The 17,335-nt window shown below is 32.5% G+C and overlaps 2 protein-coding genes and 2 long non-coding RNA genes across 4 annotated transcripts; 2 read left to right on the top strand and 2 right to left on the bottom strand.

Moving 5' to 3' along the window:
• Nucleotides 1–974: 974 nt before the first annotated feature.
• On the bottom strand, nt 975–2,934 carry LOC114719358 (TMV resistance protein N-like). Its single transcript, XM_028904840.1, has 3 exons — nt 2,740–2,934; nt 2,141–2,659; nt 975–1,168 (listed from the first exon to the last, which is right to left on the bottom strand). The coding sequence occupies exons 1-3, from the start codon at nt 2,862–2,864 to the stop codon at nt 1,162–1,164; spliced, it is 651 nt and encodes a 216-aa protein (XP_028760673.1). The 5' UTR covers nt 2,865–2,934; the 3' UTR covers nt 975–1,161.
• Nucleotides 2,935–5,716: 2,782 nt separating this feature from the next.
• Nucleotides 5,717–6,531, top strand: LOC114719360 (uncharacterized). Its single transcript, XR_003737897.1, has 3 exons — nt 5,717–5,778; nt 6,091–6,165; nt 6,252–6,531. It is a non-coding gene; the product is annotated as an uncharacterized LOC114719360 (long non-coding RNA).
• A 270-nt stretch (nt 6,532–6,801) lies between these two features.
• On the top strand, nt 6,802–7,714 carry LOC114719359 (uncharacterized). Its single transcript, XR_003737896.1, has 3 exons — nt 6,802–6,888; nt 7,425–7,527; nt 7,604–7,714. It is a non-coding gene; the product is annotated as an uncharacterized LOC114719359 (long non-coding RNA).
• Nucleotides 7,715–11,064: 3,350 nt separating this feature from the next.
• LOC114719340 (TMV resistance protein N-like) lies at nt 11,065–16,304 on the bottom strand. Its single transcript, XM_028904821.1, has 5 exons — nt 16,162–16,304; nt 15,570–16,064; nt 14,338–15,421; nt 12,587–12,886; nt 11,065–12,156 (listed from the first exon to the last, which is right to left on the bottom strand). Exons 1-5 carry the CDS (start codon nt 16,302–16,304, stop codon nt 11,065–11,067), a joined length of 3,114 nt encoding a protein of 1,037 aa, XP_028760654.1.
• Nucleotides 16,305–17,335: the final 1,031 nt, after the last annotated feature.

Below are 17,335 nucleotides of genomic sequence, written 5' to 3'. Positions count from 1 at the left end.
AAGACATAAATCGGTAAGCTTGACTAGGACAGTTTGAAGAATGGATTTGATCCAAACTTACACAGCCATCAGCTTTTAAGCATTCAAGATTCGGGGTCTTAGACAGATCTAAGAGTACCGTGAGATATTTTGAGCGGCTTATGTCGATCTTCTTTAAATTTGGAAAATGCTGAAAAAATAAGCAATATGTTACGTTAGATAATTACACAATTTAACCATGAATTTCACTCATGACAATTAAAAACAGGAGACTTTAAAGGAAATAAGTCAATGCATTCAGAAGAGCACTGGATTTAAGGAAAGGAAAAAAAAAAGAAGGTCTATAAAGCTGGAAAAATTGGTGATTGGTAAACTTGGGTCCGGATATGTATATGTATAGGGGTTGCGCAATCTTAGGGCTAACGAGGGCAATATGCTGAAATTCTCACAGCTAACATGTAATTTCTCCAAATTGAGGGGGTGCACTCAAATATCAACCGTTCATTTGGTCAATGTTTGATGGCTGAGATATCTAAAACAAAAGTTCAAAGAGGTGTTTAGAATTAGATAAAGAAAATGATACATACTTGATGGCCTTTCCCAAGTTGCCTGATATGACCATTAGGAATTTGAAGCTTAGCAGGATTCCCCTCATAGAAGCTTAACGGCACAGATGGTAAAGGATATTCTTCCAACTAACAACCCTGAATTATTTCATCTGGAAGATAACTCATATCCTTACCAATAATCAACTTTGAAGGCTCTCTCCAATCAGACCAATAAATTTTTAGAAATATTAAATTATGCATCTTTCGAAGGTCATTAGCTGTCAATGGAATCCTTTTTATCTTACTCATGTCCAATGACAAGCATTGGATTGACTTAGTCACCTAGTAAGCACGTCAAGGGGAAAAAAAGAACAACTATTATAACATAAAAATTTACCAAAATATCATGGAAAATGAGATTACAAAAAAAGAATAGATAGATTAAATTAGTACCTTGTTACTAATGAAAAAATCATAAATGTCCTTATAACTTTGCAGTCGAACAGGGCCTTTAGGATTGGAGAATGACTGTTCTCTAGCAATTTCAACACCCATGTCCCTCACACGATCATGCATCTCAATATAGCCGTTATGATCCAATGAAGTGAGGGCTCTCTCTTTAAGAACATTTATGTCAATATCTACAGAAGAGCCATATAATTGTCTTATTAGGGTCAAAGAAACTTCAACTCTTTCCTTGATGAAAAATGCTATGTCAAGAAACATATTCTTTTGGCGCTCATCAAGTCTATCAAAACTCAATTTCAGAACATCAATAATGTACTTGGGTGGTGCTTATTTTGTTTTTTCCAAAAAACTTTCCCACTTCTCTTTTCCTCTACCTTGAAGAAAAGAACCCAACATTACAAGGGCCAATGGATTTCCTTGACAATAATCCACTACTGATTCTGATAATTCCATATAACTTTTAGGTGGCTCATTTTGCTTGAATGCTTTCAAACTAAAGAGATGAAAGGCATCATGTAAATTTAATCTTGAAATAGAGTATGTTGAAAATGCAAAAGCATTATGAAGTACTTGCATGTCCCTTGATGTGATAATAATTCAACTTCCTTCTCCAAACCAACGATACATTTCAGTTAAATCTTCAACCGGTAGTGAATTGTCCACATCATCAAGTATCAGAAGAACTTTTCTGCGTTGAAGCCTACTTCTCACAAAAGAGGATTCTATATCAAAGACATTAATGTCCTTATCTTTTATTAATTCTTTGAGACATTCTTTTTGTAACCTGTCAAACCCAATTATTGCTAGTTGTTCCCTTACATCTTCCACAAAGGAGAAAGCTTCAAACTGTGCTTTCAACTCGTGGAATACAACTCTAGCAAGAGTACTCTTACCTATACCACCCATACCCCATATTCCCACAATGCGAGCTTTACCCAATAGCTCTTCAATCTTCTGAATATGATGATCAATCCCAACTAATCCTTCAAAATGAAAGGACGACTTGCCATTCAATTTGCTCAAAATATCTTTGACAATCTTCTTAATAAGTTTGGATTCAGGCTTAGCACATACATAAATTAAAAGAACAATCATCTTTAATGCCCCAAGAAAGAAGGTATAAGTGCAGAATGAGTAGAAACTACCTGATATTCTTTGAATCCCACCCAGAGAGATTTGTTGATTGGATCAAAGCATTTGTCCAATTTTGCACTTTTTCTTGGTTGTGGCTAAATCTCTGCTTAATCTTAGCAAATCCATCTCCAAAACTTCCATTTTGTTTGCGAACATTTGATGGATCTATGTCATAGAAAATAGGGATGATAACTCTTTGGTATTTATCCCTACAGCTCATAATATGAACAAGCTCGTCCATACAACATGTTGAAGATGCATAATCTTTGGAGAAAATAATCAAAGATATCTCTGATTCCTCTATTGTTTTCAAAAGAACGGGTGAGATATGGTCTCCTTTGTGGAGCTTGTGATCCATAAAAGTTTGAAGGTTTGCATCGCAAAGTGCTTCATAGAGATAACTTGAGAAACTGTCATGAGTGTCTTTCCCTCTAAAGCTAAGAAAGACGTCATAATTGGTTGTAGGAGGAGCAACAATGATATTAGAAGGAGAGCAAACCATGGGAATCGAATCAACATCATCTTTAGAACTACAGATGGAAAGAAATCATAAATTAATATTGGGCTATCAGCAAACGGAACAAAGAGGAATTGCTATAGAAGATGTTACCTCTCATGAATAGAAATAGGACGGATAGTATGAAGTGGAGAGATTAATCTGACAGCTTTATAAATTACTATAGCCAGCAAAATCAATACAGCTTCTATGAGCATTAAAGCAATGGTTGCATCCATGTGACTGTAATTTCTTGCTTCAACCTCAAACTAATACTTGCTCTTTGGCTTTACCTTCCCAGCAGGGGGTATGGTTGTTTCTTAATTCACGTGATGATAAAAAGATAAGACAAAAATAGTTAGCAAGTGCACAATACATGTGTCTATATAATACGATATCTCAGGCATTGCTAACCTAATGTTATAGTATCTTCAGAATTATTATAATTAAAAAATATATTATAAAAAATTATTTAAATAAAAAATTATAATATTATAAAATTAATTGTTTTTTAATAAATTATTATTTATTAAATATATTTTAAAGCTGAAAAAAAGGATAGCCTAAAGAGAATAAAATTTCATTTTTCTTAGAGCATATAAAATTTGTTAATTTGATTATTTTAAATATATTATTATATTAATTAGGATAAAAAATTACTGTACCAATTTTTAATGCACATATTAACATGATAAGACTGAATTTTCATTAAATTATATAATTTAAATTGAGATGTAAATTAATTTATATAATATATCAATAAAAAATATAAACTAATATGTAAGGGTAAAATGGTAAATTGATTATTACTATCCCTCCCTTCCCCTCCTTGAACCAAACAAGGGATCATTAAATATCCTCTTCTCCCTTTCTTTTTAATCAAACCAAATAAGGTGAGGATAAAACCCACCCTCCCCTCCCTTCCCTACCCTCCCCTCAAATCAAACAGGCCCTTAGGTGGCGACGATGCCTCTCGCTCTCAACTCTCGTCCTCTACCAGTCACTTATTGATCTCTCATCCTCGCTTCCCCTCTGCCTAAGGACTTCATACTCACTCACTCACACAGTCACGCACGATGCCTCCCTCTCTCTACTACTGGCCGGGAAATTGCTTCTTTGTCATGGGGCAGTCACCCATAGCCTCACTTCTTAAGCTAACTCCCCAGCTTTCTTTCGGTCTTTCAAATAGGTTTGTATCCATACTAGTAGGTATAATATTCATATGTAAGCTCTTTTATGGAGTTAACCGCTACTACTTGAGAATAAGCCCGGAAGCAAGTATAGGGAAACTATATATTGATTATGTTTATGGAAAAAAATTGTTCTTACAATTTTGCTGTAATTGGAACGACTGTATTGAAGTAAAATACCATTGCAAACTTGTTGTTAGGATAGGAACCCAGCATGAAAGGCTTTAATAGTTTTAGTTATTGCTTTGTCCTTTTTGTGGACTTGTGAAAAAGCTATAACAATTTTGGAAAGGGCATTATTTAGTACTTGGTGTAATTTTGGGACTTGTGAGTGTCTCTATAACGAGGACATGGTTGAATTACTAGTTTTTTCTTTAATGTATGTGTTTGGTTGATGTCAGATTTTTTCCATTTAGGTTTAAGATGGGTTTATCTGGCAAGAGATCTAGAGAATCGCAAAACAATGACATTGATTGGGATGACTACAGTGATATTGAGAATGAACAGGCAAGTATTTGCTGGGAGTTTCATCATCTTCCAATGTAATATTTATGATTTCTTTTTGGGTGATTGAGGATTATATTTTGATGTAGGTAGAGTCTGATGCAGAGGATTATGATGATGATGAGGGGGAGGATGAAGATGACGAGGAGGGAACCTATGATGAAGAAGATGATACAGTAGAGGAAGATAAATGGAATAATGATGAGATGGAACAGCTTGAGAAAGAGTATAGGGAACTCTATAAGCAAGAGCAGTAAGATTTCCATCTTTATGGATGTGACATGACTTATATTGCTAGATTTGAAGTTTCTCAATGAAGTTAATATGTGGGAGACTTTTCTTTGTAGTTGTTATTTTTATGTGCTGTATTGTTTACTAGTCTTGATGGTCTTTTGTTGTTTGTTTAAACTTTAAACTTTAATCTTATATTACACCCCTTGTTACATGGTAATTATTAAAATTAGTTAGTTAAGAGAATTGTTAGTTAGTTAGAGAAGGTTATTAGTATCCGTAGAGGATAATAGTGCATGCATGAGGTGTCTTGGAATTCAAATATAGTTTCTCTATTACTTTCCTTGTTCTACCTGCATCAATGGTATCGAAGAGAAAAAAGTAGAGATAGAATGTAGTAATTTCTTATTCCCCACCTTAGAACGAGTACATGTGGAATACTTATATTGATTCTCTCATGCTTGCTCTGGTTTAACAGACTAATAGAGTGATAACTCTTCTGTTACAACTAACTAGCTACTACTATTGCCATGTAACGCCCAAAAAACTAGAGAAAAAAACTACACACACAGAAATCAGCTGGACCTTGTGAAGAATTGCCATTTCAAAAAGAAAATGAAGGTTGTTTTGGATTTAACAATATATGCATGTCTATGACATGGCTGTTAGCTACATTTGTAGAGTGTGCCATAGCACGTGGCACAGTAACATAAATTTCTTCTATGTTGGCAGCACTATTTTCTTCTTTCTTCCAAAGAATGTGCCTGTTTTTCTCTTTCCCTACAAATTCTTTGGAACTGGCTTCCAATTATTATGTGTAAGCGATCCCTTTACTCCTTTTTCCTGAACTCCAATGCTCCAACTTTAACTCACTTGCTTTGGTGTTTTTATGGTGTTATTTGAAAATGTATCTTTTTGGCAAAAAGTGTTTTTTCCCCATATTTACGATTGTGAGACAGAGCAAACCACATTGATGATTTTGCATGTGAGAAATTTTTGTTAGGGGGTAACCTAATGATGCATTAGTATTCCTTCTAAGCAATAGTAATCTCTATATTAGACTCTGGTCATGATGGTTCTTTTTGTTGTTCCTGTTTTTTATCTTTAAGAGTGTATAAATTCTTATGCATGTAAAATTCTTTTTCTACCTTTAGAGATACCTTAAAAGAGTTTGAAGCGTCATAAAGATGAAGATCTCCTTAAAGGTCAAGCTGTGAAAAACCAGAAGGTATAACGTTAACTAACTCATACCTTGACACACGTACATATATTTGATTTTTAAATTGATATAAATTATTTTATTGAGTAATGATTAATTATTTTCCAACTACTTAATCTTTTTCTGGATCCATTTCCTTTTTTTAAATTGTTATTTTGAACGACCCATTTCTTCCTTATTATAGTAACATGGAATTTTTTATTATTATTTCTTTTCTAAGTGCTTTCAGTTATAGTTGTTACCATAATTTGTATATAGTTCAATGGACGTTTTCCCTCCTTTGCTTAGTTTGTAATCATATTATGTTTGTTTTTCTTGAAGGCACTCTAGTACAAGATCCTTGAGCTTAGAGTCTTACTTCAGAAGCCATACTCAAGTTCAAATAGGTTACCCCAAGTATTTTCCTATTGCACTTGAAAGATTACTATGACTTTTTATTTATCACAAAAGAATTTTGTGCCAAAGAGATGAACTTTTTGCAGGAGCCAGTCAGGTCTTCATTGTATGGTTCTGATAAGGGTGTTAGTGTAGCATATTCAGATCTTATGACCTCCTCCAAGGAGACGTTAGATTCTATATTGGAACTACAAGGGGTCTAGATATAGAAGAAAATGTAGAACTGTTCCCTTACATTTCATGCCAACAGAAACTGTATTTATCTATAATATTATGTCTTTACTTCTCTAATTTTCTTATGCACTGATAATTTTCTCCTTATATTAGGCCCTGCTTGCCCGGAATCCATCTATTGCCCAAGTCTCATATGGTCATTGATTTCTTTTTTGTTGTCCTTTGTTTTCCCTCGTAATTTAACTGCAACATTAACATATCCTTCTCTGTTGGTCAATAAAGCGAAAGGGCAATATTTTGCACTAATGGAAATAGATGCCTTGTCTCTTGTATGTGCATGTTGTTGAAAGGATTTTTATTTTTATTCTTTTGGGATGTGCTATAACTTCTATTCTGTCGCATATATGCTTGAATGGTGTTCTGAACTAACATGAGTTTGTTTTATCTTCTAAAAGATTCAGAAAGATCACCAGAACATTTAGACATTTTTAAGAATTTGGATGACAATTTTGATGAAGAGTGGTCATAGATTTCTCAAATGCATAAGAGGTATTTTTCATCATCATCTTCTTAGTGTACTCTTATTTTGCTAGATGTTCATTTCCTCACAACACATCATCATTCAGGCTTCTAAGTTTTTTCACTTGAACCCTACCTGCGGCAGTAATATTTGAAACTTACCTTGTTATGTATTTGGTGTGCATTTTTTTTTCTTTTTTTACTTTTTGTTGTGCTAAGCACCCACCCCCCAGAAAATCCCCGGGGGGGACATGGCACACAAAACTAACTCAACTTGTAAGCACCCCTAAATCATGGATCTTCACTACTATCTAGACCTTTTGGATTGATGGAGTGATCTACTTCAAATTAAATTTCAGAAGAAAATAATGTGACCTTTTTCTTTTTCCAGTTTTTGCACTTATATTAATAAAGGCTATTATTGGTCTTCACCTAACAACTTAAGATTTTGAGTTCCAACTGTGCCTTTTGACATTTTAGATTTCTTATATTTATATGCATGTGCATAAAATTGATTAGATAGACACTATGACCTAATTGATGTTATTCATAATTGCATTTTGTAGATTGGCACCTTTCAGAGATAGGTCGATCAACAAACGGCAGAGGATGCTGCAAGTGACAACTGGTGCTGCTGCCTTTAAAGGCAAATTATTGGCTTTTAATTAGGTCTGGCTTTATAACTTCACTGAGGATTCTGTTGTGTGATAGGCAGGCTATTTTACTTTTAACATGTCCATCATAGGATATAAGCCACCAAGTTGCTACTTATATGAGGGATCCCAGTAGAATGATCAAGCAAATGAGGCTGAGAACATCTACTGTTAGTATATTTGGAAATGTAAGTCAGTGTTGTCTTTTTGTTTTTAAAACAAGATTCATTTTACAGTTTTCTCAGAGTCATAAAGTTAAACCCATTCATGCTTTTTTGGCTCTTTTCTAATTTTTGAGTGCCTTTCAATTTCTGTATACTGACATCAAGAATATGTCTAATAACCACTAACTTTTTCTCTCATTTCTGCATGCACCGTCACTGGCATTGTCTTCGGAAGAGGTTAGTCAAATTCATTGCTAATTGAGTTAAAACAGAACCTTTGTGTTTTTCTCCATGTTGAATCATGCAGACAAATGTACTATGTGATATTTTTAAAGGAAGCCATTCAAGTGTTTCAATCATGGATTTTAAGTCTTCATACTCTTAATGCTTGGCATTTTGTTATCAATTATTATTTTAATATCCTTTTTATCTATTATGTTTGCTTGTGCTTGGCAACGTAGATCAATATTTATTTCCAGCATGACAATTATGAATTCAAATTTGTTTAGGAAACTCATATTGATGGTGATCTCGAACTTCTAGATGACTTTGAATTTTATCAGCAATTACTAAAAGAGTTTTTCGAGACAGTTGATCCTACATTATCCGGTAAGCAATAATTGTGTTGTTTTGGTTGAACAGGCATTATTTATATATTGTATTCATATTCTTACTTCTGATGATGTCATTGGAATATTAGACTAGTCAAGACATCCTCTTTTGTTTAACTTATAATGTATTTTGGCAATTATGACCGAATGATACTTGATATTTAGCATGAAAGGTTTCCTAGAAAGATTGTAGAATTAGTAGTGATTTTTTCCCCCCATCTAAATAGTTTTGATCAAATTTTTTGAGCCTAGAATTAGCATGAGCTGCTTTCCTAGAAATCATAATGTTAACCTTATACCATGCAAGCAGAAGCCACTTTCTTATTTTCTGCTATTGTGAATCATACAGAGAAAGCACTTTATGCCTTGAAGAAGATGCAACCAAAGAAAAGGAAAATTGTTGATCGTCAGGCCTCAAAAAGGTCGCAAGATAAGGTTAGTTGATGAAGATGGCATTTCCTTGTTTTGTACCATTACTTTTTGTCACGTGTATATACATACATACTGCTAAATTCTCCAGAACTGAAAAAGAGATTTTTGACTAATTTGCGATTTATATTGTGCGATGTGGCATTGAGGGTATAATGTTCATGAAAATATTGTAAACTTCATGGCTCCTGAGTCCATGAATCTTCCACCTATGGTTCCTAAACTTTTTGAAGATTTGTTTGGATTAAAGTCACAGAGATCATCTGTTGGGATAGCATAATCATACACTTGGAAAACAGATAATGACATCAAGTGTTGTGCAGTAACTTGTCATATTATATTTGTACTCATTTAACCAATATTATATTATTTATTGAGGAATTTTATTTTTCTCTTCGAAAGGCAACAATTTAGTGTAGTGGTGAGGATTGGTAGTTTATAGAAGGTTTTAGTTTCAAATCTTCTCTATTCTTAATGTACTTATCTTTCGTGGACAGCATATATTTCCATAAGCAATCTATCCAACTGAGGCGTAGTTATCCATTACATTCATACTGAATAGCAATTCCATTATGTGGAATGATGCAGTAACTTAGATAAATCTTATTTAAGATGCATACATTAATAGCAAGTGATTATCTCCCCCTTTTTACATGCTTGTTACTTTAAGTTTACATCAAATTTCATTTTAATTTTTAGGGTTTTTAAAGTGTATTTTTAGTTTCTTAATTTTAACATCTTAAATTTAAGATTAAACTAAAATTTGACGCAGATTTAAAGGACTAAGCATATATGTTATACTTTTTTTTTTGGTTAAATCTATATGCAACTAGGATAAATTCAATAATTTAGTGAAAAGACTGGTGTTATTACCCGTGTCATGAACTTGGAAAGATTGATCAACCGTGTAAGTAAAATCAATGTGAACAGGAACTTTTGTTAATTAACTGCTAGTCTTAGTGCTACTTGCACCACATTTCCAAAATAACTATTTCAAAGCTGATTAATAAATCATACCTAACATAAATACATGCCCCAAGCAATTTTAGTCATATTTAAAGAAAGGATTTTTTTTTTAAAGTTGAGTCTATCGAAAAAAAATTTCAACATGCAAACAAATAAAACTGAGGCACTTCAAGTTAACATATAACTGAAAATTTTACCGAATAACCAAAAATTAAGAGCATAAAATATAGAATAATTTTTTTAAAAGAAAATATTACTTTGTCATTGTCAAAAAATGATAGGTATTATTGTGCCTCCATTAACCGAGAGAAGTTATAAAAGTAAGAGATAAGAAAAATTAATTAAAATCTTTTAACCTTACTTCATTTTCACAAAAAATCAAACTTATTAAATTTTTCACTCTCCCATTATCATTCAACCAAACAAAGTTAATGAATAAAGACGTGGTTTTTGCTGTGAAAAAAATAATGACGTTTCATGAAATGAACAATTTATTGTAATAAAATATGAGTTATGGTAATACGTTCTATTATAATTTAATTTAGTAAAATCTATTTTATGCAAGTAGACTGTACATATTTTTGAAGTACAAGTTAGAGGATACTCTATTTATGGTAAATAGTGAATAATCCCAAGGAAATTGCTTCGCAATAAAAAATTATTTCTCCACCTATTTATAAATAAGTTATGCAATACACGAGCATAAAGTAACGAACGATTGAATAATTATTAATTATTGAAAAGAAACAATAACATAAAATTTCTAGAGTATTTTCTAAAGTTGTGAGGAAGCGCTCGAAAAATCACACTTCAAAATATATATATATATATATATATATCTTTGATGTCACATAATGGGAAGGGAAAATTACCACTAGATCTCAAGTGAGAAAACCAAGTATAAATAGATTTTTTTTTTGAAAGAAAGTGTAAATGACCACAGTGCCAATTAACCACGTTGATCAACTTGGAATGATTGACTGGCGGCCGATCAAACAAATATATTTTATTTTAACGTAGTTTACAATTTTAAATATTATAACATTTTAACATTTACAAGTTGAGTTAATTCAAAAGTAATCATTCTACTTTCTTATAATAAAATTGCTTAGTAAGGAAATTGTTTGTCATGCTAGTTATTATACTCAAATCACATGAAGAGTAACACACACAACAGGTGTAGTTATTGTGAAGCCAAGATAAGATTAACAATTTTTATGTTCTAAAGTTGTGAGGAGGCCTCTGTACATGAATTACATATTAAAAAAACAGAAAAATTGGTATTTCATAAAAACATAATATTAATATGTAATAAGAAAATAACTGAGGCTGATTCAAATAATAATTTTATGACCTGAAAAATTTAAATGATAATTAATATCATCAATGGTCCTTCAAAAAGTGAACAACTAAGCCATGACTATCAAAATAATTACTTGACCAGTATGTACTGCTGAAATAAAGAAAAGAAGGATCGTGTGGCGTACTCTCCAAGTAGTTATAACGGACTGTGAAAGAATGACGAGGTAAAGGGGATACTGGGGAAGAGAGTTGTACTGCCAAGAGAGGCTGAATCGTCCTTCTGCAATCTTCATTGAGTGATTTGAGGATTATTGAAGCTTGAGGGATGATGCTACAACCTGTATTATTATTCCCAATAATAATATCACTCTCTTTTAATGTCAGTCGAACCAACAATGACCAGCGAGGGATGCTGTTAGGAATAAGTAGTGTTGTTAATAATGCATTGTCCATCTTACTATAATCCTCATCGGCCCCTTCTTGTTCATCTTCCTTTAATAATAATGTTGTCTCTGCTACTTGATTACCTTTACTACTTATTTCTCTTTCACTCTCACTAATCATTTTTGTATCATCCTCATCCTCTTCTTCATCATCTTCCACACCCCTCTCTTCTCCATCACCCCTCACCTTTACAGAAAGCCTGAAGTCATTCCAGCTTGAAAGACCAGTGTATGCACGACAAACATGATAGGTATGATGTTGCTTGAAATCATGCCCAAACTCAATTGGACTCTCTAACCATTCAACTACCCTCACAAATGGAAGTAAAGTCGCCAAACTTTGTATTCCCACTCTCATGAATTCTGCCGTCTCTCCCAGTGGCATTCTCACATGCTTAAATCCAACACCACACATCATTTTGCCACATACCAACACCTTCATTGTCACTTTATTGAATGTCAAATTGGAAACATCCAAATAATTGTACACAATCACTAACCTTGATGAACTTCTCCTTTTCACACTGCCCCCAATATTTATCTGCATTGGCCCACAATCTTTTATAAATAAATTGACATCCTTTTCCAGGACAGTTGAAGAATGGATTTGATCTAAATTCACACAACCACCAAGACTCATCCACTCAATCTTCGGGGCTTGAGACAAATCTGGGAGTGCCATGAGATTTTTTGAATTCCATAGATATATTTTCTTTAGATTTGGAAATTGCTGAAAAAAACAAAGCAGTAGTGTTAAATAAATTAGATAACTCCACATGCGTACAATTTAATCAAGAATTTTTCTCATGCCCATTACAACAACAATTCGACTCCCCCCAAATTGTACAATTACTACTCAACCATCAATTGAAAGATAGTAATAGAGTAAACATTTTCATTTTGAATTATTTTAGTCAATGTTTCTTAGAATCACAAGAACAAACAATTATGACATATGAGAAACTATACGTGCCTGATCTTCATCCCAAAGCTGATAGATATTACTCTTTGGCAAATTAAGTTCAATAAGATTCTCAACACAAAAACAATTAAACATTTACATTGTGAATTATTTTAGTCAATGTTTGATGCCACGTCTTAGAATCACATACACCAACAAAAACATTATGACATACATTGAAAAAACAATGCGTACATACCTGATTTCCATCCCAAAGCTGTTGGATATTACTACGAGGCATGTTAAGTTCAATGAGATTCTTAGCACAAAATTGTAATGGCACAGATGGCAGTGGATATTCTTGCCAACTAAGAAACCTTAATTCTTTTGAAAGATAATCCAACTCTTCACAAATATTCAACTTTGAAGGATTTCTCTGATCAGACTTGTAAACATTAAGGAACATTAAATAACGCATCCTTTGAAAATGACTAGCCCTCAATGTCATGCTTTCTATTTGGCTTGCATCCAATGACATGCATCGAATTGCCTCAATCCCCTGGTAATAATATTAAATTGAGGGAAACACAATTATCATTACCTAACAAAAGACCATAAATACCATAAAACAATTAAATATATCAACTTTTATCCAAATTAACACCGTTATATCCATTTTATTCAAAATTCCTTACAATTCATGTTTTTCCCGTAATATATGAATTTCTCAACAATCATAAATAAGCAGACACACTGATGCATATACCTGTATGCATGTGCAGATATTTAGAATATAATCATAAAAGCAAAAAATTATTTGTTTTTTATTTTCCCGTTGTACTTCAAATAACAGTAAGTTATGCTCACACATGCGTATGCATGTAGCACTTAATGAAAATTCTTTGTACACTAATTTTGTCTTTTAAAATAAGACATCACGAAAGTCCTAGCTAATTTTAAATTATAATTCTTTTAAACATTACTAATTGTTATTGCAATCCTGTTTATCTTCTTCATGTCTAATGATGAGCATTGAATTGCTCAGCCGCCTACTGATCAAATTGTGGGAAAAAATCAGTAATATGTAAAAGGTAATCAAATAATAAATAGAACAATTAAATATTTTTTTAAGGAATTTCTAAATGAATATGCTTTTGTGCACTTTATTCAAACAATTCATTTCATCTTGCAAAATAAATCGGACAAAACAGATACACATGCAGGATGGGGGGGGACAATGATACGGGCATACTTACATTTCATTTCATAGAAAGGTTAATCTAATTTTTGATCTCTCAAGTTTTAAACTATAGATTTTGGTTTCTCAAGTTTATTTTCATATAAAATATTGATTATTCTTTACCAAAAAAGATATTGATTCTTATAATTTAATAAAAACCTAAACCATTTTGTTCAACTCATGGTATGAAACTAAAGAGATTAAAAACAAAAGTCATGTAAATTTAAGGGACCAAAGTTATATTAACCCTTCGTATTAAAGAAAAACTAGTGTATATAAAAACCCCGGCATCTATAAAATTTCTAAAAATTTATTTTTCTGTTCAGATTTCATGATAAGTACTTTTTTGCAATATTAAATTTTTATAAGAAAACGCGTGAGGGTGAGAATATGCATGTGTAGTGTGTGAGAATACACACATTCACTTTTATACTACATCAGATATCAATTAATATGAAAAAAGGTCAACCTTTGTGGATAATTTTATAATTTATTGAAGATCTCATTATCTAAATTTTTTTAAAAAAAGCACCTTATATCATGCTAGTCATATTCTATCTCAAAACTTTAGGAAAGACCATGACCGCAGCCAATTTTAGTCAAACAAAGGACTTCTTTTATTGGGGAAAAAAGAGTCTGATTTGGCAAACATTGAGATTAACTGAAAATTTTGATGAATAAACAAATAACTTTTAGAAAAATAAATGACAACGAAATGAACCATTAAGGGAACAAATAATATAATAAAATCTAAAAGCATAAATTATTACCTTGTCATTGTTGGAAAAATAACGATAAATATCCTCATGCCTCCACAGCCGAATGGGATTGTCAGGATTAGATTTTAATTGTTGTTTAGAAATTTCAAGACCCATATCGATTAGTAGAGCATGCATCTCAATACCATCATCCACTGAGATGAGGGATCTCTCTTCAAGTATATTTATCTCAATATTTGCAATAGAACCATATAAGTGTCTTGCATAGTCCTGAGAAATCCTCCATCCTGCGTTCAACAAAAATGCAAGATCAAGAAATGCATTCTTCTGTATGTCATCAAGTCCATCAAAACTCAATTTTAGCACATTAAAAATGTCATTGTGAGGAGTTTGATTTAGTTTCGCCAAAGCACTTTCCCACTCTTCTTTGCCTCTGCCATGAAGAAAGCGACCCAGTACTTTTAGAGCTAATGGATTTCCTTGACAATAATCCACTACCCACTTCGATAACTCCAAATAGCATTTCAATGGCTCATTTTGGTTGAAAGCATTCAAACTAAAGAGATGAAGGGCATGATGGGGATCCAATTTCAGAACATGATATGTTGCACTTGCAGAGACAGAATCATCCTCAAGCACATGCCTATCTCTTGATGTGATAATAACTCTACTTCCTTCCCCAAACCAATCGCATGCTTTCTTTAAATCTTCAATTGCTATAGAATTGTCCACATCATCAAGTATTAGAAGAATTTTCTTACACTGAAGCCTTTTTCTCACAAAATCAGATCTTAAATCGTAAGCGTTAATATCATCATCTTTTAACAATTCTTTAAGGCATTTTTCTTGCAATTCATCCAATCCATTTCTTTCTGCTAGCTTTTGTCTGACATTTTTAATGAAGCAGAAAGCTTCAAAGTGTGCTTTCAACTTGTCAAATACGGCTCTAGCGAGAGTGGTCTTGCCTATACCACCCATACCCCATATTCCCACAATGCGAGCTTCACTTATTAGCTCTTCAACTCTCCGAATTTGATGATCGATTCCAACTAATCCTTCCACATAAATGGATGACTTGCGATTCAATTTGCTCAAAATGTCCTTGACAATCTCTTCAACAAGTTTGAATTCAGGTCTAGCATAAATGTCAATCAAAAGAAAAGGAACATTTAATAGAAAGAAAATGAAAAGAATAAAAAAAACCACAATAATTTGTTTGAATCCTAGAGATTCATTGAATAAATCCCCAAAACCAACAACAAATGGAGAATTTAAGAAGCTACCTGATAACATTGGAATCCCATCCAGATAGACTTGTAGATTGGATTATAGCATTTCTCCACTTTTGCAATTTTTGTTGGTTGTCTTTAAATCTTTGCTTCAGTATATCAAATCCTTTTCCAAAATTCCCATTTTGTTTGCGTATGCTTGAAGGATCTACGTTATAGAAAACAGGTATCACAACCCTTCCAAATTTACGCTTGCATTCTAATATGTGAACAAGCTCATCCAAACACCAAGTTGAAGAAGCATAATTCTCAGAGAAAACAATCACAGATATTTTTGATTCCTCTATTGTTTTTAGAAGAACTGGTGAGATCAATTCTCCTTTGCAGAGTTTGTGATCCATAAAAGTATGAATGCTTGCATTTTGAAGTCCTTTGTAAAGATAACTTCCAAAATTGTGGCGAGTGTCTTCTCCTCTAAAGCTAAGAAACACATCATACTTGGTAGCTGGAGGAGAATCCGTATGAGTCAAAACAACATCATCTTCAGAACTATAGAAAGAAACAAACAGTGAACAGATATTGCGTTATATGTAGGAGCAAATCAAACAAGAAAATAGTGTGAGGTTATTTAGAAGAAGCTAGCTACCTAGCATCAATAGCAGCAGGTTGGTTACCATTACGCCAATGAGAGATGAGTTTGATAGCTTTGGAAATTAATACTCCCAATACGATCAATAAAACTTTTTGGAACACTGGAGCAATGGTTGTGATAGCCGTTTCTAGCTTCATCCTTCAGCAAGCAACGTAGCCAGGGACAAGATTATCAACCCTAGAGGAAAGAAGAAATTAAATTTTTTTGCAGAACATGTGTCCTGTGAGAAGAAAACCCTGAAAATTTTCAGGAAATGCTTGCAAAACAGTACATTTTAATGGGATGAAGCAAGTGGAAGAGAAAAAGAAAAGAATTCATGGATAGTATTAACCTGGCGGATGTCAGCTTAATTTGCTCACAAGGTCTAAAACATGTCAGTTTCGAGCTTAATTTGCAGACATCCTCCTCTTCAATCAAATTCTTCAAACAAATTTAATGAATAATGAATAATTAATAATTCAGTATTATGAAGTTTTCTAGTATTAACACAGATACTAGGGAAAATAGTGCTAAAAGCAAGTGGATTATGAAAAAAAGAGAATAAGCCCTGTTGGTTTAGATTGATGCCTTATTTACGCATAACAACGAAATGGGGAGTGACTAAGGGTCCATTTGGATTAGTGATTGAAAAAGTAGCTTATTATCAATTTGGCTTATAAAAAAAGTAAAGTTGGGTAAAAGCTAAACTAGATAAGCTGAATTATGTTTAGATTGGAGTTCAAAAAAATTAATTTGCAAAAATGAGATTGGTAAAAAGTTATTTAGATTATGATTGAGTGAAAGTAAGTTTGTTTATAAAATTACCAAAATAGGTATGAGTTTTAATAAGTAATGAAAGTGATTAAAAAATGATTTTACATGATATAATGAATTAAAATTAATTTGGTATTGGACCTAGACATCTATTTGGTGTTGGATATTTCGCATCAACCAAGTAATGTTTTTTAAAATAGATTTTTTTTTTACCAAGAGAAATTTTTATATGTGAGATACCTCAAAAAGGCAATTTTTTAAAAATACACTTTTGTTAAATAAAATTTACAAACCAACTTATAAGAATTGTACGTATTATAGAATACGAATATCATACATTTTTCATAATTTAAAGTATATTAATTTTCAACAAATAAAATATAAAAATGAAAAAATTTTATTCATATCGAAGAAG

Source organism: Neltuma alba, unplaced genomic scaffold, assembly GCF_004799145.2.
Source record: "Neltuma alba isolate B1F8T4 unplaced genomic scaffold, ASM479914v2 tig00011913_pilon, whole genome shotgun sequence".
In the NCBI taxonomy this organism is placed as follows: Eukaryota; Viridiplantae; Streptophyta; class Magnoliopsida; order Fabales; family Fabaceae; genus Neltuma; species Neltuma alba.
The sequence above is the reverse complement of the archived record's forward strand: the minus strand, read 5'-3'. Positions and strand labels throughout refer to the sequence as shown.

Coding starts and splice junctions, on each gene's coding strand:
- LOC114719358 (XM_028904840.1), bottom strand. CDS start 2,864: ATGGATGCAACCATTGCTTTAATGCTCATAGAAGCTGTATTGATTTTG. Junction 2,660..2,739: donor CCTATTTCTATTCATGAGAG/GTAACATCTTCT, acceptor TTCCATCTGTAG/TTCTAAAGATGATGTTGATT.
- LOC114719340 (XM_028904821.1), bottom strand. CDS start 16,304: ATGAAGCTAGAAACGGCTATCACAACCATTGCTCCAGTGTTCCAAAAA. Junction 15,422..15,569: donor TGGGATTCCAATGTTATCAG/GTAGCTTCTTAA, acceptor CATTTATGCTAG/ACCTGAATTCAAACTTGTTG. Junction 12,887..14,337: donor ATTTTTCCAACAATGACAAG/GTAATAATTTAT, acceptor TATTATTACCAG/GGGATTGAGGCAATTCGATG.